Genomic DNA, 23153 nt, shown 5'->3' with positions numbered 1-23153 from the left:
GCACTCCTGCGCTTAACCTGCTGTGCTACCGCCTAACTCCCTTAAGATTTATTTTTGACTAGTTTTATAAAATGCAAAAGTTTACTCAATTCTTACTGGACTTTTTTGCTTCTCTACAAATTACTTTCATGCTTGTGTACAAAATTCAAGATACTAATCAAAGGTAGTATTGCCAGTTATTTTTGCCCATCTTTGTGATGTTTTTCCTCAGTAGAAACACTTGGTTATCTACTTCATGGTTTGTGGATAGAAAATGCTGGTTGGTATGAAAGGACCAAACAGTTTTTCATTATTGCAGATTGCCTGGTGTGTTTATTTGTTGCAGTTTCTAGCTATTTATTACTGTATCTGTGCTTTGTTTTCCCTTATTCATTAATTTTTTGACAGAGACAAAGTCAGAGAAAGAGAGAGTGAAAGATAGACCACAGCACAGAAGCTACCTTCAGTGTGGTGGGGTTTATATATAGCGAAGCAGCAGCAGACTACCTAAGAGAGTTATTTTACAGGCCCTGTATCTGTACTTTTAAGAGTTTTCACTACATGTGGTATTTGTTTTTTCCTTGAAATGACAGAAGACAGTGTGGGTTTAGTGTTTGTTAATTGTTCTTTGTACTGCTCCAGCTTTCACATTTGTCCTCTAAAGTGTTCCCTAAAGCTAGTTAAACTGGCTGTTATCTGCATCTTCATTGTTAGTTTTGTTATTCAGTGTCTAGAAGTTCAGACTTTATTCTCAAGAGACTGCTAGCTCCTATGTTCTTGGAAGGGGCCTTCATGAGAACATCAGTCTGGGACAGAACTGACTATTATGAATCATTGTTTTTTTCCACAGGAAAATATAAGCACTGAAACAGAAGTGAAATAGGAATTTTTCCTTATCTTTGAGTTGGTACTCAAATATTTATATTTGTGTTTTCTTCTTTGACCTGATATCTCTTCTGAATATAGATTTGGTTGGCCTGGGTAATACAGTGCATAAAGTGTTGGACTCTCAAGCATAAGCTCTTGAATTTGATCTCTGGCCTATGTGTGACAGAGTGATGTTTTGCCCCCCCCCCCACTAATAATAAATAAATAAATATTAATTATGGATCTGGTATTGCAACAGCCTTGAGGCATCAAATGTCCTAGGTTCAACCTGACACCACTATATTGTCAGTAACTTTGCTAGGAGTTAATGCTTCACTGCTCCAGTCTGCTTTTAATTCAGAGACGCACAGGGATACCACAGTACTGGAGCTTCCTCTGGTGCCATAGTACCTACCATGTTACCTTAGACTCGAACCTGGGCCATGTGCATGCCAAGGCATGCACCTACCTGGTGAGCTGTCTCTTTGACCTTCAGGTATACCAGAGATGAGTATAGCTTGAAAGATTGATTGCCAGAATTTTATGATGAAAAGGTAGACCTAGAAGTAAATTGAGAGTAAAGTTAAAGACTCAACTTTTGTCCTTTTGAAAATGTGAAATAGTCTTGTTTCTGTCACCTGATGAATAAGCTTATAGAGGTTGTCAAGCAAGATGGTATTTCTATATTTAATGTTCAGGATCAGAAAAATGAGTCGGTAAATGATCTAGAAGTTATAAACATTACCAACTAGTCTTTAAGAGTCATCAAAGATAACCCATATTTAGTGTCTCCTATGTTCAGGTATAATGATAGGCCTTGCTTAGAAAGGTAGTGGTGATCTAGTCTGTGTATACAATTCTTGCTCTCACAAAATTTGCACCTAAAATTTACAGACACAGCTAGTTTTGAGTGAGTAGATTTTTTTTTTCCTGAAGAATAATGATTAATTAGTCTTTTGGCTTGAGTTAAAAAAATTTTTTTTAATAACTAGTAAGGAAAATTGCTCAGAGAAGCAAAAATTTTGTTTTTCACAGTAAAGACCATGGGAAGGAGGGAAGAGAGGAAGGCAGATTGAGGGGGTAGATAGCATAATAGTTATGCAAAGAGACTCATGCCTGAGGCTCCCGGGTTCAATCCCCAGCACCACCATAAACCTCAGTTGATTAGTGCTCTGGTTAAAAAAAAAAAGAAAAAGGAGGGGTAAGCTGACCCTCATTAATTTTCTCCCTTAGGATGCTGGCTGTTGATGTGTTTATCTTTAATACTGGGAACATAGTAAATGAGTAAATTTTGTAGGTAAGGGGCGATCACTGCTGTTTTATTTTGTAAGCAGTGATAGAGGTAAAAGAAAGTAAAGGACTCTGAAAATGAGGGGAGAAATCAGGATAGAATTAGAGGCCATTGACATTTAAGAGGTGGTGAACTGATAAGTAATCTACAAAGGAAGAGAATGAGTAGCTACTACAGAAGAAAAAAATCAGGAAAGCAATTTAAGACAAAAAGAACAAAAGTTTGGGCTGCTGGGCAGTAGTGCAGTGGGTTAAATGCACATGGCGCAAAGTGCAAGGACCAGTGTAAGGATCCCGGTTAGAGGCCCTGGCTCCCCACCTGCTCGGGTGTTGATTCACGAGCAGTGAAGCAGGTCTCTCTGTCTTCCCCTCCTTTCTTGATTTCTCTCTGTCCTGTCCAACAACAGCAATGGCAACGATAACAAGGACAACAAAAATGGGGGGAAAATAGCCTCCAGGAGCAGTGGATTCGCAGTGCAGGCACCAGCCCCACCGCTAACCCTGGAGGCAAAAAAACAAACAAACAAACAAACAAAAAAACAAGGGGAGGAGAAGATAGGGAGAGAGAAAGAGGACACCCGGGATCCTTGTGCTGGTCCCTGTGCTTTGCACTATGCGCGCGCTTAACTTGGTGCGGCGCGGCACTGCACGGCCCCTGATCTTTTAATTTTAACTTTTCTCTGAGATGTGTGTGTGTGTGTGTGTGTGTGTGTGTGTATGTATATGTGTATGTGTGTATATATATATATATTTTAAGAGAAAGAGAAACCTATAGCACTGCTTCACCACTTGTGCCTTTTCTCCCTTACAGATAGGGACTGGGTCTTGAACTCAGATGTTTGCAAATGGTTTAGTGTATGCCAGGTTCAAACCTGGGTTGCCCACATGGACATGACAAAGAAAGGGAGCTATCCAAGTGAGTTATCTTTCTGCTTCTCCTCCCCTCATAATTTTGTTATTTTCTTTACCAGTATAAAGTATTCAGTTAAAGTAGCTATCATTGAAATGGGATTTTTAGGATTTGCTTGTATGCTTGTTTTTACTATGATCTGTGTACCGCTTACACACTGGGAAATCATACTGATGGTGCTTATTGTAATTTCTAGATTTTTATTACTTACTACCAGAGCACTGCTCAGTTCTGACATACGGTACTACAGCAGATGGAACCTGAAACTTTGGAGCCTCAGTCTTGAAAGCCTTTTTGCATAACAATTATGCTATCTCCTCCACCCTATTTTAGTATTTTTTTTTAAAACCATTTTTGTTCCTCATTGACTATGAGTGACACTTTTTTTTTTCAATGAGTGACACTTTTTAACATACTTCTTGACACAGTGGTTGGTATATTGTGCATATAAAATAAGTGCATATTGCTTATATGATAAGTATTACTCATCCGACAATTATTGTGCTCTACCACTGTATCACATTCCAGTCATAACTACTCATTCTAAATTTGTGCATTTTTTTCAGACTAAATTGAGACATAAGGCAACAGATATTTTAGGACTTCTGCTGCTGCCAAAAAAAAAAAATGTGTGTGGCTATGCCTTTTTTGAAAAGAAACAATTTCATGTTTCTAACAATGGAAGGCTGAGTTTAAAGAATAGATTTAACTCTTTACTCTTGAATTTGAACAGTTGTAGTAGTTTTAGGTGAAATTCAAGCAATCAAATTTTAGTTTCCTTGAGTTCTTATTCAATGTATTTTAGCCAGCATGATGTCTTCTCAGTTTTAGTACAGAATATTTATGGGAAAATTCCACTAGTAATATAATGAAATGTTTCACATAATAATTGTATTAATTTTTTTTAAATAAGCACTGCTGAGCTCTGATTTATAGTAGTACCAGGGAATAAACCTGATTGAAGCAGGAATGATACCTCTGATGCCTTAGGCATCAAAATCTGCTGTATTCCTAGCAGATAATTGCCTTTTTTTTTTTTTTTTTTTTTGCCTCCAGTGGTTATTGCTTTGCTATGAATCCTTTGCTCCTGGTGGTTATCTTGGTCCCATTGTTGTTGTTGTTGTTGTTGCTGTTGGATAGGAAAGAGGAATTGAGAGAGGAAGGGAAGATAGAGAGGGAAAGAGAGGGGGAGAAAAAGACACCTGCAGATCTGCTTCACTGCTTTTGAAGTTATCCTCCTGTATGTGGGGAGCGGGGGCTCGAACTGGGATCCTTGTACTTAACCTAGTGTGCTACTGCCCACTCCCCTCCCATTGTCTTTTTAAAAAATTTTTTTATATTTATTTATTTTTCCTTTTGTTGCCCTTGTTTTTCCATTGTTGTAGTTGTTGTTATCGATGTCATTGTTGCTTCACCACCTGTGAAGCAACTCGCCTACAGGTGGGGAGCCAGGGGCTCAAACCGGGATCCTTATGCTGGTCCTTGTGCTTCTCGCCATGTGGGCTTAACCTGCTGCGCTACACCCGACTCTCCCATTGTCTTTTTTATGAAGGAAAACAACTTCAGTTTTTTTTTTTTGCCTCCAGGGTTATCGCTGGGGCTCAGTGCCTGCACTACAAATCCACTGCTCCTGGAGGCCATTATCGTTATTATTATTTACAATTTTTGTTGCCCTTGTTGTTATTGTTGTTGTTATAGCTTTTGTGTTGGGTAGGACAGAGAGAAATAGAGGAGGTGGAAGACAGAGAGGGGGAGAGAAAGATAAACACCTGCAGACCTGCTTCACTGCCCGTGAAATGACCCCCCTGCAGGTGGGGAGCGGGGGCTCGAACTGGGATCCTTGACTCGCCCTTGAGCTTCGCACCACATGTGCTTAACCCACTGCGCTACACCTTGACCCTCCCCCCCAACTTTAGTTTTTGTTTGGAACCTAATGAAGTTCTGTGTTGCAAAGGCTTCATTATGATAAGAAGTGATGGCATGAAAAACATGTGGCATGATGTCGAAGGAACAAGCCTTTTCTTAATTTTTCTTGTCAGTCCTTCTGGGTATGTTCCTTATCAGAAAAATGTGTGTGTGTTTTCATATTTACTGTGCAGAATTGGTCATGAGGAATGAAAGTAATAGACATAAAATGTCTAGAACAGGGAGTTGGGCTGTAGCTCAGTGGGTTAAGCGCAGATGGCGCAAAGTGTAATGACCGGCGTAATGATCCTGGTTGGAGCCCTGGCTCCTCACCTGCAGGGGAGTCGCTTCACAAGTGGTGAAGCAGGTCTGCAGTTGTCTATCTTTCTCTCTCCCTCTCTTCCCCTCTCCATTTCTCTCTGCCCTATCCAACGACTACAACAATAAAACAAAAAGGGCAACAAGGGAATAAAATAAAATTAAAACAAATGTCTAGAACAGTACCTGGCATGTATTTTCGTGCTATGTATAAATAGCATTATTATCGATTTGTCATTTCAGTACTGCTAAGGGGAGGCTTGAGGAATGGAAAGAAAAGCACATATGGAATTGAAAATAATATATAAAGATATTTTGAAAAGTAGGAATTACCAGACTGCCTAAGTGGGTTACCAATCCTACTTGTAAGTTTTTGCACATATTCTTCTTCTTCTAGCGTTTGCCCTTCTTCCGTAGCCAGTCAGCAGCATCAGGTTGAGCCTGATGTAAAGTTTCGAGACCTCCTTTGAATCTGGAGAGGTGGCAGTTGTTGACTATGTGGGTGATAGTCTGTCTGTAGCCGCAGGGGCAGTTCGGGTCGTCTCTGGCTCCCCAGCGATGGAACATAGCGGCGCACCGGCCATGGCCTGTTCGATAGCGATTGAGGAGGGCCCAATCATAACGTGCTAGGTCAAAGCCGGGTTGACGCTTGCAGGGGTCTGTGATGAGGTGTTTGTTCTTTACCTCAGCTGACTGCCAACTCTGTTTCCAAGAGTCTGGAACAGAGAAGTTTAGTGTAGGCGTAGGGGACCAGATTGGGTGACGAGACTTCAAGCGTTGGACAGGGTGGGCGAAGATATCCGCGTATATTGGCAGGTCCGGTGGAGCGTAGACGTGGGAAATGAACTTAGATGATGCCGCATCCCTACGAATATCTGGCGGGGCGATGTTGCTAAGAACTGGCAGCCATGGAACCGGGGTGGAACGGATGGTTCCAGAAATTATCCTCATGGAGGAATATAATTTGGAATCGACCAAGTGGACATGGGGGCTACGGAACCATCCTGGGGCACAGTATTCTGCAGTGGAATAGCATAATGCCAGAGATGATGATCGTAGTGTGGCAGCGCTTGCGCCCCATGAGGAGCTGGCCAGTCTTGCAATGATGTTATTCCTCGCGCCCACCTTTGCTGCAGTTTTTATGAGATGTTCGTGAAATGACAGAGTGCAATCGAGAGTAATGCCAAGATAGACTGGCTGGGCTTCATGCCGGATTCTCGTATCGCCAAGCTGCACATTAAGCTCACGCGAGGCCAAGGCATGGTGTAGATGGAAAACAGATGATAACGTTTTTGCAGTGCTAGGGATTAGCCGCCATTTTTTACAGTAATCAGATATCAGAGACATGTCTTTCGTGAGTGTTTCCTCAAGGATGTCGAACTTTGATGCCTGAGTTGCATAGCAGATGTCATCGGCGTAGATGAACTTCCTTGAAGAAGTTTCTGGGAGGTCATTGATGTAAATATTAAATAGCATAGGAGCCAGAACAGAGCCCTGGGGGAGGCCACTTGAGACAAGTCTCCATCTGCTAGACTTGTCACCCAGATGTACCCGGAATCTGCACATATTAATATGGGGAATTAAATTGTTGCAGTCCTGGAGGTGGAGCAGTGTTGAGACTTTCAAGTGTGAGATCCTGAGTTCTATCCCAAGCATTGCATTTGCCAGAGCGATGTTCATGCTCTATTTCCTACTCATACATGAATAAATAAAACTTTTAAAAAGGGAGTTATGTTGTCTATCTCATGAAATTATCATTTGAATGAGCTGTATATGCTTAAAATATTAATTATTGGGTTGGGAAGATAGCATAATGGTTATGCAAAAGGACTTCCATGCCTATGGCACATAGGGCCTGAGGAGGTTCAATTCCCAGAACCACTATAGGTCAGAGCTGGGCAGTGCTGTGGTTTAAAAGGAAAAAATATATATGTATAATTATCTTGTTCTTTGGATGGTTTAGGTTCACCTAGTAGCAGGAGAGAGTCTAGACTTGTTTGCGCATGCTCTCTCTCTCTCTTTCTCCCTTTCTTTCATATTCCTGGAGACAGAAATGGAGAGGAAAGGTGTGCAGAGAGGGAGAAAGAGGGACACAAGACACCTGCAGCACTGCTTCACTGCTTATGGAGCTTCCACTCCAGACGTGGGGACCAAAGACTTGTGTACACTAAAGTGTGCTCGCTACTTTACAAGAGATGGGTGAGCCATCTCTTGCCGTAATCCCCCGTCCCAGAAGTTTATAGCTTTAGATGACATTATTATTATTATTATTACATGAACACAGCTTAATTAAGATCCTTAGTGGAAATTTTTGTTATATGGTCTAGGTAGTTCAAAAAGCTGCTACTTTCTTCTTAAGAAATAAGGGTAGCCTAGCAATGAATATACTGAATGCCTTGGCATGAAAAATCTTTTTTTTTTTTGTAATTTATTTATTTTTATTTTATTATTTTTTTTAATTGAGGAATTTTATTTTTTTTATTGAGGAATTAATGTTTTACATTCAACAGTAAATACAATAGTTTGTACATGCATAACACTCCCCAGTTTCCCATATCATAGTACAACCCCCTACTAGGTCCTCTGTCATCCTTCTTGGATCTGTATTCTCCCCACCCACCCACCCCAGAGTCTTTTACTTTGGTGCAATATGAAAAATCTTTTTATAGCAGGTTGTAGATAAAATGACTAGTTAAAATAATTTGATAAAAATTGTAAACTACAGGTTTCAAAAGTTAAATGAATGCTAATTTTCTGGGTAATTGCATACTATATATAGGACACTTTGGGTGGGGAATCTTAAAAAATATTTTTTATGGGAGTCGGGCGGTAGCGCAGCGGGTTAAGTGCACGTGGCGCAAAGTGTTAATGGGCCGGCGTAAGAATTCCGGGTTCGAGCCCCCGGCTCGCCACCTGCAGGGGAGTCGCTCCACAAGTGGTGAAGCAGGTCTGCAGGTGTCTGTCTTTCTCTCCCTCTCTCTGTCTTCCCCTCCTCTCTCCATTTCTCTCTGTCCTATCCAGCAACGACAACATCAACAACAACAATAATAACTACAACAATAAAACAAGGGCAACTAAAGGGAATAAATAAAAAATATTTTTTTACTTGTTTATTTTGTATAGAGACAGAAATTGAGAGAAGAGGAGATAGAGAGGGACCTTGAACTTGGGTCCTTGGCAGTGTAATGTGCACCCTCAACCAAGTGCACCACTACTGAGTCCCAGTTTTGGATATCTTAAACCTTTAAAATGTGGTGGGAATCGTGTGGAATTGTACCCTTATCCTGTTTTTTGTCAGTGTTTCCTTTTTATAAATAAAAATTTAAAAAAAGCTAAAACAGTATTTCATGCACACAAAATGTTTCAATATGTAAGCCTATAAATGTCAACAACACTCAGATTTTTTAAAAAAAAGGTTATTTTTATGAGAGCACTGCTCAGTTCTGGTTTATGGTAGTGCTAAGGAGTGAACATGGGACCTTTGGTACCTCAGGCATTAGTCTTCTTGCATAACCAGTGTGTTATCTCTCCAGCACCACACATATGTTTTAAATTGATTAAAGTGTGTGTGTGTGTGTGTTTGTGTGTATTGTAAGTATTTCTGAGCCTCGGCGTCGTGTAATAAAGGGAATTTTGGAGATTGAGTGGTGGTACAACTAGTAATATACCTAAATTACAGTGTGTGAGGACCTGGGTTCAAGCCCCAGGTTTCCATCTGCAAGGGGGACACTTCCTGAGCAGTGGAGCAGGCTGTAGATGTCTCTCCTTTTCTCCTCAGCCTATTTCTCTCTGTCACTATCATAATCTAATAAATTAAAAAAAAAAAAGGAAAAAGTGGCCTCTGGGAACAGACTATCAATATAGATTTATAATTAGCCATAAACTCATGCTATTGGGACATTAAATAGAAAAAAATCAGCAAAACTGACAGTTTATGTTTAGAAGATTGAAGAAAAAAGTCCTATAAGCAAATTAGATTAGCTGCAGTTGAATATTTGTTAGCCTTGGCAAAATCCTGTTTATTTCCATTATAGGTATGGGATTATGATGTGATAGCTATGGGTAGCTTTCTCTGCTCATTTCTTTCATCCTCCTCCTCTTCACTTCTTCCTTTTTTTTTTTTTCACTTCCTTTTTAAAAAGGAAGGAGATAGAAAGGGAGAGAGACGGAGAGACACCTGCAGCCCTGCTTCACCACTCGCAGAGCTTCCCCCCTATATGAAGGAACGGGGGCTCGAACCTGGGTCCTTGTGCACTGCCATGTATGCGGCTTAACCAGGTGCTCCACCACCTGGCCCCATCTACTCCTCCCCCCCCAACTGCTTCTCTCCTTCCTGTTTAGATTTATTTACTTATTTTGGATAGAGACGAGCTGAGAGGGAGAAAGCGAGGGAAAGAAAAAAAAAGACACTTACAGCTCTGTCTTTCCACTCATGGAGCTTCCTCCCTGTAGGTGGTGATTCTTATACATGGTAAAATGCTTTCTCTACCAGATGTGTTACTGCCTGGCCCCATCTTCTTTTTAAAACATTTATTTATTAACATGAGAAAGAGGAGGAGGGGGAAAAAACCCTAGATTATCACTCTGGCTGCGAAACAGATGCAGTGCTGGGAATCAAACTTGGGACCTCATCCTTGTGAGTCCAATACTCTGACTACTGAGCTATCTTCTGAAGAGCCACTTGTCTTTGCCTCCTCCTTACATCCTTCTCCTTCCTTTTTCTGCCCTCCTTCTTTCTCTCTCTTCTCTTCTCCCTTCTTTTCTCTTCTTTATGCCTCCTCCTGTAGTTTACAGTGTAGGGCAGATTTCTTTTGTGCAAATGTTAAAGTCAGAAAAATGTCTAAACAGCTCTATTTAATATGAAAATTTTGTAAAAAGAGATTTTTGTTACACCCTTAAATTTTTTTTTTTTACTTTGCCTTTTACCCGCTTTTGCTGTCCTTACTTTATTGTTGTAGTTATTACTGTTGTTATTGATGTCGTCGTTGTTGGGCAGGACAGAGAGAAATGAAGAGAGATGGGGAAGACAGAGAGGGGGAGAGAAAGACAGACACCTGCAGACCTGCTTCACCGCCTGTGAAGTGACTCCCCTGCAGGTGGGGTTATCCTTTTTTTTAAAAAAAAATAAAGACAGGCAGAGAGAGATAGAGATAGCATATGTGAGGGAGAGAGAGAGAGAGAGAGAGAGAGAGAGAGAGAGAGAGTGAGTGTGTGTGTGTGTGTGTGAAAGAGACCAGAACACTGAAACTTTCTTCAGTGCAGTGGGGAGCCTGGCTCCAGCCTGGGTTGTGCACACGGCAAAGCAGCACAATACCCAGCTGAGCTATTTCACAGACCCTGTTAACATATTCTTGAGATTGTTTTTTACAGTAGTATTTCATGGATTAAGAAAAAGATTAAGTAAGAGATTATTTTCATGTGACATGTTGACAGTTTTCATTTTTAAATATAATTTCCATCTCAGTATTTTAGTTAATTGTATTTTCTTTTTTAAGCTTAAGAAAAAAAAAAGATTTTATTTACTGACTAACAGAAGATAGAGAACCAGAGCATCATTCTGGCACATGGAAGGACAGTGATTGAACTCTGGACCGCATGTTTTCAAGTTTAGTGCTCTTTTCACTGTATCACCTCCCGATCCTAACTGACTTTCTTACATACATAATTGGACTGATTTTGGGTAGCCTGTTCTTATCATATAAAGACCTCATGGTCATGACAGGTCATGTTCTAGCTCATATTCCTATTGAGGATTTATAATTTTCAGAACAACTTTATTTTGGAGTTGAATGTCTATACTCTTATAGCTCCATCATTTATTAGCTATTGAATCACAAGCTAGTTGCTTGGCCTCCATGAACTTCAGGAAATCAAGAGTTATTGTGAGGATTAAGTGAGATAATGCAAACTTTGTCACTATATCTGGCATATAGTAAATATATCTAATGATGATGGTAGCAACAGGAGTAGTATTATCATTTTATGAGTTTTACTTTTTCTGAAAATCAGTTCTAGAAATAGGTAGGAATGATAAGACATAGATGGAAATATGTGCTATGCCTCCAGAAAAATAACTCTGAAATTGTCATGTAGCTATCTGAAGGAAAGAACTTGTCAGCAGTATAGCTTTTGTTTCCTGTTTTTTTCCCCTTTCTCTTCCTGTTCTTTTGTTTGAATTCTCTTGCGGTCAGTGCTCTGTGTCTTTCCTTCTTCCATCTTTCTTTGATAGTTGTTTGCAATTCTTTGTGGATGTTGACAAACTGTTTATCAGTATTTTTTTACCAGAGCACTGCTCAGCTCTGATTTATGGTGTTGCTGGGGATTGAACCTGGGACTTAAGAGCTTCAAGCATGAGAGTCTTTTTGCATATTCATTGTGCTATCTAACCAGTGACAGACTGTGTTTAAAAGTTCACACTCCACGGTAATATTCAGAACATGCTATTGCTATTTCGCAATAATATTTATTCCTATGCTTATATAACAAATAATATTTTTTTAACCTGCTTAAAAGGCTAAATATATTTATGGTAGGTAACCTAAGTCCTACTGGAACAGATTTAATACAAATAATTATCTTCTACATATTCAGTTTTCTTAAGATTATTACTGGCTCAGAGTTTACACCTTGAAGAGTGAAGAGAAATAATGATATACTTAATAGTGTTTTATATTTACATTGATACTTAGAACATTTTGAAATTTGGGCACATTTCAGAATGTACTTCTAAACTTGATAAATTGTTGTTTACTTTGGAAGCAAATATAACCTATTTTGATCTACTTGGCCTTAGAAACAGACACATATTCATGCCATGTGTGCTTAACCCGCTGTGGCTCCCACAGATACATATTCATAAACAAGCATGGTGCTGTAAGTTGGTGACCTCTGGGGTTTTTATCTTGTATAAGCAGTCCAAGCTGTAGTTTAATAATGATTCCAGAAATACAGTTTCTAGTTATTCACCTGCCTTCCAATTTCTCCTTAGATTTATGGGTTCCTGTAAAACTGTAACATTTATGATATCTATAATGCTTATGAAATAAATAAAATAAAACCACATTAAAAAAGATAGGAACTTTTAAGTGTTGCCTAAGATATGGTGAAAAGGGAGCCTTTTTTTTTCTTTAATATTCTCTTTGTTTTGGATAGAGACAGAGAAGTTGGGGGTCGGGGGAGGAAGTAAATAAGTAGGGAAGGAGGCACCTGCAGCTTTGCGTTGCCATTTGTGGAGTTCCTCACATGCAGATGGGGACCAAGAGCTTGAACCTGGGTCTTTGCGCACTATTCTGTGTGTGCTCAACCAGGTGTGCCACTGGTCCCAAGGGTACCTTTTTTTACACTGTTGGTGGGAATGTAAATTGGTCCAGCCTCTGCAAAACAGTCTAGAGATTCCTCAAAATATTAATTACCTACCATATGATTTGGCATTTGCTTGTCTAGGGATCTATTGAAAGAACACAAAAACAATTATCTGAAGATATAGGTGTATACTTTTGTTCATTGCAGAGCTATTAGTAATAGCCAACTGGGAAATAATCCAAATCTTCCATGACAAATGATTGGTTAAGAAAATTATGGACTATATACATGATGGAATTTTACTCAGCTATAAGAAATGATGAAGTCTTAACTTGGATGGAATTGGAGGACATTAAAATAATAATAATAATAAAAAGCCAGGAGAAAGATCAAAGAGATAGGCTGCCAAACCATTCCAGTACATTGGAAGCCAAAACTTTAACCCAGAACCTCAGTCATGTGAATCTCACATGAATAGTTTAGCATTAAGTTGGCTGGAGTTGTTCTTGGTCAACAGGTCTGAAAAACACTATGACATATTTAGAGAGAGAGACAAAAATACCCACTGCATTCATTTAACTTACTGCAGAATATTATTATTATTATTATTAATTGCTTGACTAGAGATGGGAAGAAATCAAGATGGAAGGAGATGCTGGTAGGGAGAGAGAAAACCTGGTCCTTGTGCACTGCCGTGTATGCGCTTAACCAGCTGCTCCACCACGCGGCCCCCTCCCACAGCTGCTGCTCTCCTTCCTCCTGTTTAGATTTATTTACTTATTTTGGATAGAGACAAATTGAAAGGGAGAAAGAGAGGGAGAGGGAGGCATGCTTATAGCACTGCTTCACTGCTCAAGAAACTCTCCCCATGCAGGTAGGGACAGGATAGGTGGGAGGGAGGGGGCTTGAACCAGGATCTTTGTGTATTATGTGTGCACTTAACCAGGTGTGCCACCACCTGGCACTTCAGAATATTAGTTTTCTATTTTATTATTTACTATTAATCTGTTACTAGCCTAATTTATAAATTAGACCTTTTTTGGTATGCATAGGATAAATATAGTATGTATAGGACTCAAAAAATACTATCAGCAGTTTTAGGCATCCAGTTGAGGGTGTTTTGAATATATCCCCTACTTCTTCTTCTAGAGTTTGCCCTTCTTCCGTAGCCAGTCAACAGCGTCAGGTTGACTATTAATAAGGGGAACTACTGTCTATCCTTTTTTTTTTTGTAATTTAAAAAAAATATTTATTTTATTTTCCCTTTTTGTTGCCCTTGTTTTTCATTGTTGTTGTAGTAGTTGTTTTTGTTGATGTCATCATTGTTAGATAGGACAGAGAGAAATGGAGAGAAGAAGCGAAGACAGAGGGGGAGAGAAAGACAGACACCTGCAGACCTGCCTCACCGCCTGTGAAGCGACTCCCCTGCAGGTGGGGAGCCAAGGGCTCGAACCGGGATCCTTATGCTGGTTTTTGTGCTTTGCACCACGTGTGCTTTCCCGTTGCACTACTGCCGGACTCCCCGTCTATACTATTTTTTAAATAACATTTAACATTGTAATTACTTCTTTGATTTCTCTTTACACTCCATTAGAAGTGAGCCACTTATTCGTTTTCTCAATACCTGCCTCTTTTTTTTCTTTTTATCATTTTAGTGCATTTGGGGCTAGTGGTTTATAGCACAGTTGTTGCTACATGTTTACACTTTCTCATCTTACACTTTCTCATCTTCCCGTGATGGGTGTCTGTAGAACACTCACCCAACATAGGTCCTTTCCCACCATCATGCACCAGAGCCCCAACACCTTCCTTACCCTCTCCCATTCCCTCCTTCCCCAGGGTCCTTTATTTTGATGCAGTCAACCAACCTACCTCTGTATTTAATGCTTAGTATCTTTTAAGTGAAATTAGTAGAGTTTTTGTTGGGGGTAAAGATCTTTGAAGATACTAAATCATTCATACTAAATGTTTGAAACCGAGGCAGCCAGATTTTAAAGTTATTTTTAGGTAGAATGTAAAGATCACCTCATTTCCTCTGAAGAATGGGAATAGGAAGTTTTTTCTTTTTTTGGTAGAAACATTTTTTTTCCCTGTAAGTAAATGTTTATTTTTACCAGTTATGAATAATTGTTACTGTTTTTTAATTAAAACAGCAGAGTTAAGTAACGATGGCAGACTGTATTTCTTTTTAAAAAATATTTATTTGGGAGTCGGGCGGTGGCACAGCGGGTTAAGCGCACGTGGCGCAAATTGCCAGGACCTGCGTAAGGATCCCAGTTCGAGCCCCCGGCTCCCCACCTGCAGGGGAGTCGCTTCACAAGCGGTGAAGCAGGTCTGCAGGTGTCTGTCTTTCTCTCCTCCTCTCTGTTTTCCCCTCCTCTCTCCATTTCTCTCTGTCCTATCCAACAACAACAACATTAATAACCACAACAATGTTAAACAACAAGGGCAACAAAAAGGAAAATAAATAAATAAACTTAATTAAAAATATTTATTTATATTTATATTTCCCTTTTTGTTGCCCCTGTTGTAGTTATTATTGTTGTTGATGTCATCGTCGTTAGATAGGACAGAGAGAAGTGGAGAGAGGAGGGGAAGACAGGAGGAGAGAAGGATAGACACCTGCAGACCTGCTTCACTGCCTATGAAGCGACTCCCCTGCAGGTGGAGAGCTGGGGGCTTGAACCGGGATCCTTATGTTGGTTCTTGAGCTTTGTGCCACATGCGCTTTACCCACTGTGCTACTGCTGATTCCCCAGAGACTGTATTTCACAAAGGTTTATATATTTACTATCTGACCACTGGCTTGACTTTTCAGATATATTCACTCTCCTCTTTCTTAAAAATTATTTTATTTTTTTAACATTTATTTATTTTCCCTTTTGACCTTGTTTATTATTGTTGTTATAGTTGTTATTGATATTGTCGTTGTTAGATAGGACAGAGAGAAATGGAGTGAGGAGGGGAGGATGGGGGAGAGAAAGATGCCTACACACCTGCTTCACTGCTTGTGAAGTGATTCCCCTGCAGGTGGAGAGCAGGGGGCTCGAACTGGGATCCTTATGCAGGTCCTTGCATTTTGCATCACGTGGACTTAACCTGCTGCGCTACAGCCGGACTCCCTCCTCTTATCTTTTTTTTTTTTTTTTTTAAATTTTATTAGTGATTTAATAATGCTTGACAAGATTTCAAGGTAATGGGGTTATAATAATACAATCCCCACCACTAGAGTTCCATGTCTCATCCCCTCCATTGGAAACTCCCCTATTCTTTATCCCTCTGGGAATGTGCACCAAAATTATTATTTTTTTAATTGAGGGACTTAATAATTTACAATAGAGTTGTTGTACAACTAAAATTCTTTATGGGGTGCAGAAGGTGAAGGTCTGGTTTCTTCAGTTGCTTTTCTTTCTTTCTTTTTAAAAAAGGTTTTATTTATTAATGAGAAAGATAGGAGGAGAGAGAAAGAACCAGACATCACTCTGGCACATGTGCTGTCGGGGATCGAACCCAGGAGCTCATGCTTGAGAGTTCAAAGCTTTATCACTGCGCCACCTCCTGGACCACAGCCATTTCAGTTGCTTTTCTGTTGGACATGGGCTTTGGCACAATGATCTGTACCCCCAGCCTGAGAAACAGAGAAATTGAGAAGGAAGGAGAAATAGAGAGGGAGGGAGAGAGACTTCTGAAGCATTGCTTCACTGATTATGAAATTTCCCCTCTGCAGGTGGATACTGGGGGCTTGAACCTGGGTTCTTGCCATGGTAACATGTGTGCTCCACCTCACCACCACTCAACCACAAGGAATAACAAGCTTTTAAACTACTAGTATTATGTGACCTGGGAGGTGTCACAGTGTTAAAATTCTGAATTTATAGACATGACGTCCCAGTTTTGACCTCTGGCATTGTAAGTGACACGCTAGCTTTCTTTGCCTCTGTGTGTGCCTCTCTCATGAAATAAATGAAATAATGCTGCTTCTTCTTCTTTTTTTTCCTAGCTAGACGTAGTGAAGGGAGAGAGAAAGACCAGAGCAACACTCTGGCACATGTGCCAGGGATCAAACTCAAGACCTCATGCATGTAAGTCTCTGTCATTGTGCTATACCTACCTCCTGGGCCACCCAAAAATGTAAATAATGGAAAGGATTTCTATATATAGACATACATATATTTATTATGGATATAATTAAATCCACATATATATTTAAACCAGAGCATTGCTCAGTTCTGGCTTCTGGTGGCAGCAAGGATTGAACCTTGAACCTTAGAACCATAGGTATTTAAGCAGTTTTGCATAACCATTATGCTATCTCAACTTCAAAACAAAGAAAAAAAAAACCCTGCTGTTTACATTGGCTTTAGGAATTTGATACTGATTTTGTTATGTATTTGGCACTGATTTTTGAAGTTATGGTCTTTGACTTTTATTGTTAGTTTTCTGGGTGAAAATGTCTTGTGTAGATTTTAATTTCATATTACCTCAAGGCATATTAACTGAAGCTATTTTTTCACCTTTATAAATAAATTAAAAAAATTACAAGGGTCATTCTTTAATTTGAAGAATTTACTGTATATATTAAATTGAAGATTTTACATACTGATGTATGTACCAGGAGGCGTTGTTAGACTGTGTCCTAATGGAATATACTTTATGTATTCTAGAGAGAATATATTACCTCTGAGGGCTTCATATTAATTTTAGAATATCTGGGTTTGAGTCTTAGTTTGATATTTTGTCCTAAGTATGAACCTTTGTGAACCCATTTCCTACTTTGAAAAATTCATTTCCATGAACTCTAGCACCCCCGCCAAATAACAAAATACTGGTTTCTTTAGTCCCAGTTAGTGACAGCATTGATTGCTCAAGCCAGAATAGATTTATTATGCTCCTGAATTTTTCCCTCTCTTTTTCTGCACACTTCATCAGAAAGTAATTTTGTTTCCACCGTCATGATAGTTGTCTCATATACCTCTATTTTTCTTGTCGCTTCTATCTCTGTAATAACCTAAACCTTAATTTATTTAGATTTCTGTAATTATCTTCTTTTCAGTCTCCTGACTCTTAATTTTTTTTTTTTTTAATTTATTAGTGGGAGTCGGGCTGTAGCGCAGCGGGTTAAGCGCAGGTGGCACTAAGCACAAGGACCCGCATAAGGATCCTGGTTCAAGCCCCGGCTCCCCACCTGCAGGGGTGTCGCTTCACAAGCGGTGAAACAGGTCTTGCAGGTGTCTTATCTTTCTCTTCCTCTCTCTGTCTTCCCCCTCCCCTCTCCATTTCTCTCTGTCCTATCCAACAACAATGACAACAATAATAACTACAACAATAAAACAACAAGGGCAACAAAAGGGAATAAATAAATAAAAATAAATATAAAAAATATTTAAAAAATTTATTAGTGACTCAATTTGATTTTTGAAATTACGAGATAACAGGGCTACAGTTCCACAACATTCCCACCACCAGAGCTCTGTATCCCCACTCTACCCACTGGAAGCTACAGCAGTTTTTCTAAAGTCACAGACATGAGCAAACCACCATTTTTATAACTATCTGTCTATTTTGACCATTTCCCCCCTATAGTTCTGCCCTCTCTTCCCTCCCAAGCCACACCTACACTCATCAGCACTTACAAATGTCCCGTCTTTCTTCTTCTCCTCCCCCCCCCTTCTCTCTCTGGGTCCTGATGGAGTTGGAGTTCAGAGCCCTCTGGCCACTCTCCCCTATCAGATCTCTCTCCCTATGAAATTCTGGACCAAAATCCTCTTGGGGGTGCTAAAGGTGGGAGCTCCAGCCTCCATAACTGCTTCTCTGATGGGCATGGGCTCTGGCAGATTGACCCATACCCCTAGCCTATGTCCACCTTTCCCCAGTGGGGTAGAGCTCTGGAGAGGTGAGGTTCTAGGACACATTGCTGAGGCCAGCTGCCCAGGGAAGTCAGGATGGGATCATGGTAACATCTGCAACTTGGTGGCTGAGGCTATGGCACTTCTGCAGATGTTTCAGCTGTAGTTGGTGAGTTTTGTTAAGTTTGATAGTTAACAGAGATTTGTTGTTTTGGGGCAGATCAGTTTAAAACAGTAAAGATGATACTACTCTTTGAATTTTCAAAATCTTAAATGACTTCCAGTTATACTCCAAACAGATTACAAATTCCTTTTCTAAAGTTTCCTATAATTTTCCTTTCAATTCCTGTTTGGGCCCCTGTTGATTTTTGCAGTTTCATCTTTCTACACCCCTTTTTTTTTAAAAATATTTATTTTCCCTTTTGTTGCCCTTGTTTTATTGTTGTGGTTATTATTATTGTTCTTGATGTCATTGTTGTTGGATAGGACAGAGAGAAATGGAGAGATGAGGGGAAGAGAGAGAGAGGGGGAGAGGAAGATAGACAGACACTTGCAGACTTGCTTCACTGCCTTTGAAGCAACACTCCTGCAGGTGGGGAGCCAGGGGTTCGAACCGGGATCCTTACCCGGTCCTTGCGCTTTTTGCTGCTTGTGCTTAACCCGCTGTGCTACTGCCTAATTCCCTCTATACCCTTCCTTAAACTACTATGTGTTAGTCATAATGCTTTCTTCTTAACCTATGCTGTTTGGTACGGTGGGCACTAGCCATATGCCACTTGAAGCATTTGAACTGTGGTTAATCTAAATTGAGTTGTACTTTTAAGTGTAAAGTGTACCCTGGGCTTCAAACTCACTTTTAGAGACTGTAGAACATTTCATCTGGTATTTTTTATATCATTTTATATGACAGTTGTGGACACATGGGTTAAATTTAACATTTCACCATGACCAGTGTCTGCAAAACACACTCACCCCAACTTAGGTTTTTTTAAAAAATACTTATTTATTCCCTTTTGTTGCCCTTGTTTTATTGTTGTAGTTATTGTTATTGATGCCATTGTTGTTGGATAGGACAGAGAGAAATGGAGAGAGAAGGGGAAGACAGAGGGGGAGAGGAAGATAGATACCTGGGAGTCGGGCGGTAGCGCAGCCTGTTAAGCGCACATGGTGCCAAACACAAGGACTGGCGTAAGGATCCTGGTTCGAGCCCCCTGGCTCCCCACCTGCAGGGGAGTCGCTTCACAGATGGTGAAGCAGGTCTGCGGTTGTCTATCTTTCTCTCCCCCTCTGTCTTCCCCTCCTCTCTCTATTTCTGTGTCCTATCCAACAACAGTGACATCAAGAACAATAATAAGAACCACAACAATAAAACAACAAGGGCAACAAAAGGGAAAATAAATGAATAAATATTAAAAAAAAAGAAAAAAAAGAGACAGACACCTGCAGAGCTGCTTTACGGCTTGTGAAGTGACTCCCCTGCAGGTGGGGGGGCAGTACTGAACCCGGATCCTTATACCGGTCCTTGTACTTTGTGCCTCGTGCATTTAACCCCCTGCGCTACCGCCCGACTCCCCCAAGTTAGATTTTTTTTTTTCCATCATTGTGCAACAGGACCTTGAGGTCTTCCCTCTCTCTAACCCCATCCTTTCCTAGAATCCTTTGCTTTGGTACAATACACCAGATTCGTCCAAGTTTTACTTGTGTTTCCCCTTCCTGTTCTTGTTTCTGAAGTTCTGCCTAGAATATCATCCCATATATATCCTTTTCTTTTTAGCTTATCTCACTTAACATGATTCCTTCAAATTTCATCCACAGTGAGGTGAAGAAAGTGACTTCATCATTCTTAATAGCTGAACAGTATCTCTCTCTCTCTCTCTCTCTCTCTCTACACACACACACACACACACACACACACACACACACACACACACACACACACACACACACACACACACACACACCTACCTCACAACTTTCTTAACCACTCATCTGTTTTGAGTACACTGGTTGCTTCCAGGTTTGGTCTATTCAGATTGTACTGCTGTGGACACAGGTGTACACAGATCTCTTTGGATGTGTTTGGTACCTTAGGATATATTTCCAGGAGAGTAATTAATTGCTGGATCATAGGGTAGGTTCTTTTACTTCCACAACCTCTCCAGCATTTGTTGTTACTTTCTGATGTGAAGTGGTAGCTCACTGTTGTCTTTATTTGTATTTCTCTGATAATGAGCACCTATGAACATTTTTTTTCATTTGTCTTTTGTCTTTTGGATCTTTTATTTGGTGAATATTCTGTCCATATCCTCTCCCCACTTTTGGGGGGTTTTATTTTGTTATTTATTTACTTATTTAATTTGCCTCCAGGGTTATCACTGGAGCTTGGTGCCTGCGCCACGAACCCCCTGCTCCTGGAGGCCATTTCCCCATCCATTTTGTTGTTGTTATTGTTCTTTTAATATATTTATTTATTTATTTATTTATTTTCCCTTTTGTTGCCCGTGTTTTTTATTGTTGTTTAGTTATTATTGTTGTTGTTATTGATGCCATTGTTAGGTAGGACAGAGAGAATTGGAGAGGGGAAGGGAAGACAGAGGGGGAGAGAAAGATAGACACCTGCAGACCTGCTTCACCGCCTGTGAAGCGACTCCCCTGCAGGTGGGGAGCCGGGTCCTTGCACTTTGCTCCACGTGCCCTTAACCCGCTGTGCTACCATCGAACTCCTGTTATAATTGTTTTTATTGCTGTTGTTATTGGATAGGATAGAGAGAAATCAAGACAGGAGGACAGATAGACACCTGTGACCTGTTTCACCGCTTGTGTTGTGACCCCCCTTGCATGTAGGGAGCTGGGGGCTCAAACCAGGATCCTTACTCCTGTCCTTGCGCTTTGAGCCATGTGTGCTTAACCCAGTGCACCACCACCTGACCCCCTATATATTTATTTTTAATATTTATTTATTAGATAAAGACAGAAACATTGAGAAAGGAGGGCCAGATAGAGAAGGAAAGAGGCAGAGAGATACCTGCAGCCCTGTTTCACCACTCCTGAAGCTTTCCCTCCTGGAGGTAGGGAGTTGAACCGCTCTCTGCATGGTCATATGTGTACTTAACTGGGTGTGCCACTGCCCAGCACCTGAAGCTTTCCAATTTGATATAGTCCTGTTGGCTTATTTTTGTAGAATTCTGTTTCCCTTGCAAGTGGACTTGAGTCACTGAAAATGCTTTTAAAACAGATAGAAAAGTGTTCTACTAATGTTTTCCTCTAGATATTTGATGGTTTCTGTTCTAACATCCAAATCTTGATCCATTTGGAATTTACTTATGTATGTGGTGAGATAGTTGTCCAGTTTAATTCTTCTGGATATTTCAACCCAATTTTCACACCACTTGTTAAAGAGATTCCTTTCTCTATAAAAAATTAGATGTCGGGATGTTGGGCGGTAGCATAGCGGGTTAAGGGCATGTGGCTCAAAGTGCAAGGACCAGAGTAAGGATCCCGGTTCAAGGACCCGGCTCCCCACCTGCAGGGGTGTCACTTCACAGGTGGTGAAGCAAGTCTGCAGGTGTCTGTCTTTCTCTCCCCCCCTCTGTCTTCCCCTCCTCTCTCCATTTCTCTCTGTCCTATCCAACAACAAACGACATCAACAATAACAATAGTAACCACAACAAGGCTACAACAACAGGGGCAACAAAAGGGGGGGAAAATGGCCTCCAGGAGCAGTGGATTCATGGTGCAGGCACTGAGCCCAGCAATAACCCTGGAGGCAAAAAAAAAAAAAAAAAGATCTCCATAGGTGTGGGGGCTTATTTCTGGGCTGTCAACTCTATTTCACTGGTCACTGTGCCTATTTTTAAAAATTTGTTATTATTATTAATGTTTATTTTCTCTTGTTGCCCATGCTGTTTTATTGTTGTTGTTATTGATGTTGTTGTTGTTGGATAGGACAGAGAGAAATGGAAAGAGGGGAACACAGAGGGGGAGAAAGATAGTCACTTGAAGAGCTGCTTCACCTCTGGTGAAGTGACTCCCCTGCAGGTGGGGAGTCGGGGGCTCGAACTGGGATCCTGCCGGTCCTTGTGCTTTGTACCACTTGCGCTTAACTCGCTGCGCTACCGCCCGACTCTCTATTATTATTTTTAAGGTTTTTATTTATAAAATGGAAACACTGGCAAGACCATAGGATAAGAGGAGTACAATTCCACACAATTCCCACCACCAGAACTCCATATTACTGTCTATTTTTATTCCAATACCAGGCAGTTTTGATTATAATAGTTCTATAATATAGTTGAGACCTGGGAACATGATGCCTCCAGTCTTGTTCTTTTTTGTTTTTTAAGACTGAATTTCTTTTTTTTTAAAAATATTTATTTATTTCTTCCCTTTTGTTGCCCTTGTTGTTTTATTATTGTAGTTATTGTTGTTGGGTAGGACAGAGAGAAATGTAGAGAGGAGGGGAAGACAGAGGGAGAGAGAAAGACAGACACCTGTAGACCTGCTTTACCGCCTGTGAAGTGACTCCCCTGCAGGTTGGGAGCTGGGGGCTCGAACTGGGATGCTTACACTGGTCTTTGCGCTTTGTACCATGTGCGCTTAACCCGCTGGTCTAACGCCCAACTCCCTTGTTCTTTTTTAAAATAATGATTTGTATATATTGGGTTAAATGAAAGATGCAATCTTATATTTTTACTTTTTAAGGTATAGTTACTTGAAAAGTTAAACGATGCTAATAT

General features: G+C 40.4%; 1 protein-coding gene across 7 annotated transcripts in view; it reads left to right on the top strand.

Moving 5' to 3' along the window:
* The window catches only part of EVI5 (ecotropic viral integration site 5), a 193254-nt gene that overhangs the window by 9205 nt on the left and 160896 nt on the right, over positions 1-23153 (top strand). For 4 of the 7 annotated variants that reach the window (XM_060202084.1, XM_060202082.1, XM_060202083.1 and 1 more), the window contains exon 2: positions 16572-16653. The exons of 2 other annotated variants lie outside the window; for them this stretch is intronic. In XM_060202084.1, the coding sequence (XP_060058067.1) occupies positions 16648-16653 (6 nt within the window). In that variant the 5' untranslated portion in view covers positions 16572-16647. Of the gene's footprint in view, positions 1-2947; positions 3053-16571; positions 16654-23153 lie in introns of all 7 variants that reach the window. One more of the 7 variants, XM_060202081.1, reaches the window with a different exon arrangement.

Source organism: Erinaceus europaeus, chromosome 11 (assembly GCF_950295315.1).
Source record: "Erinaceus europaeus chromosome 11, mEriEur2.1, whole genome shotgun sequence".
Taxonomy (NCBI): Eukaryota; Metazoa; Chordata; class Mammalia; order Eulipotyphla; family Erinaceidae; genus Erinaceus; species Erinaceus europaeus.
Note: the sequence above shows the minus strand (reverse complement) of the source record. Positions and strands in the feature narration are given on the sequence as shown.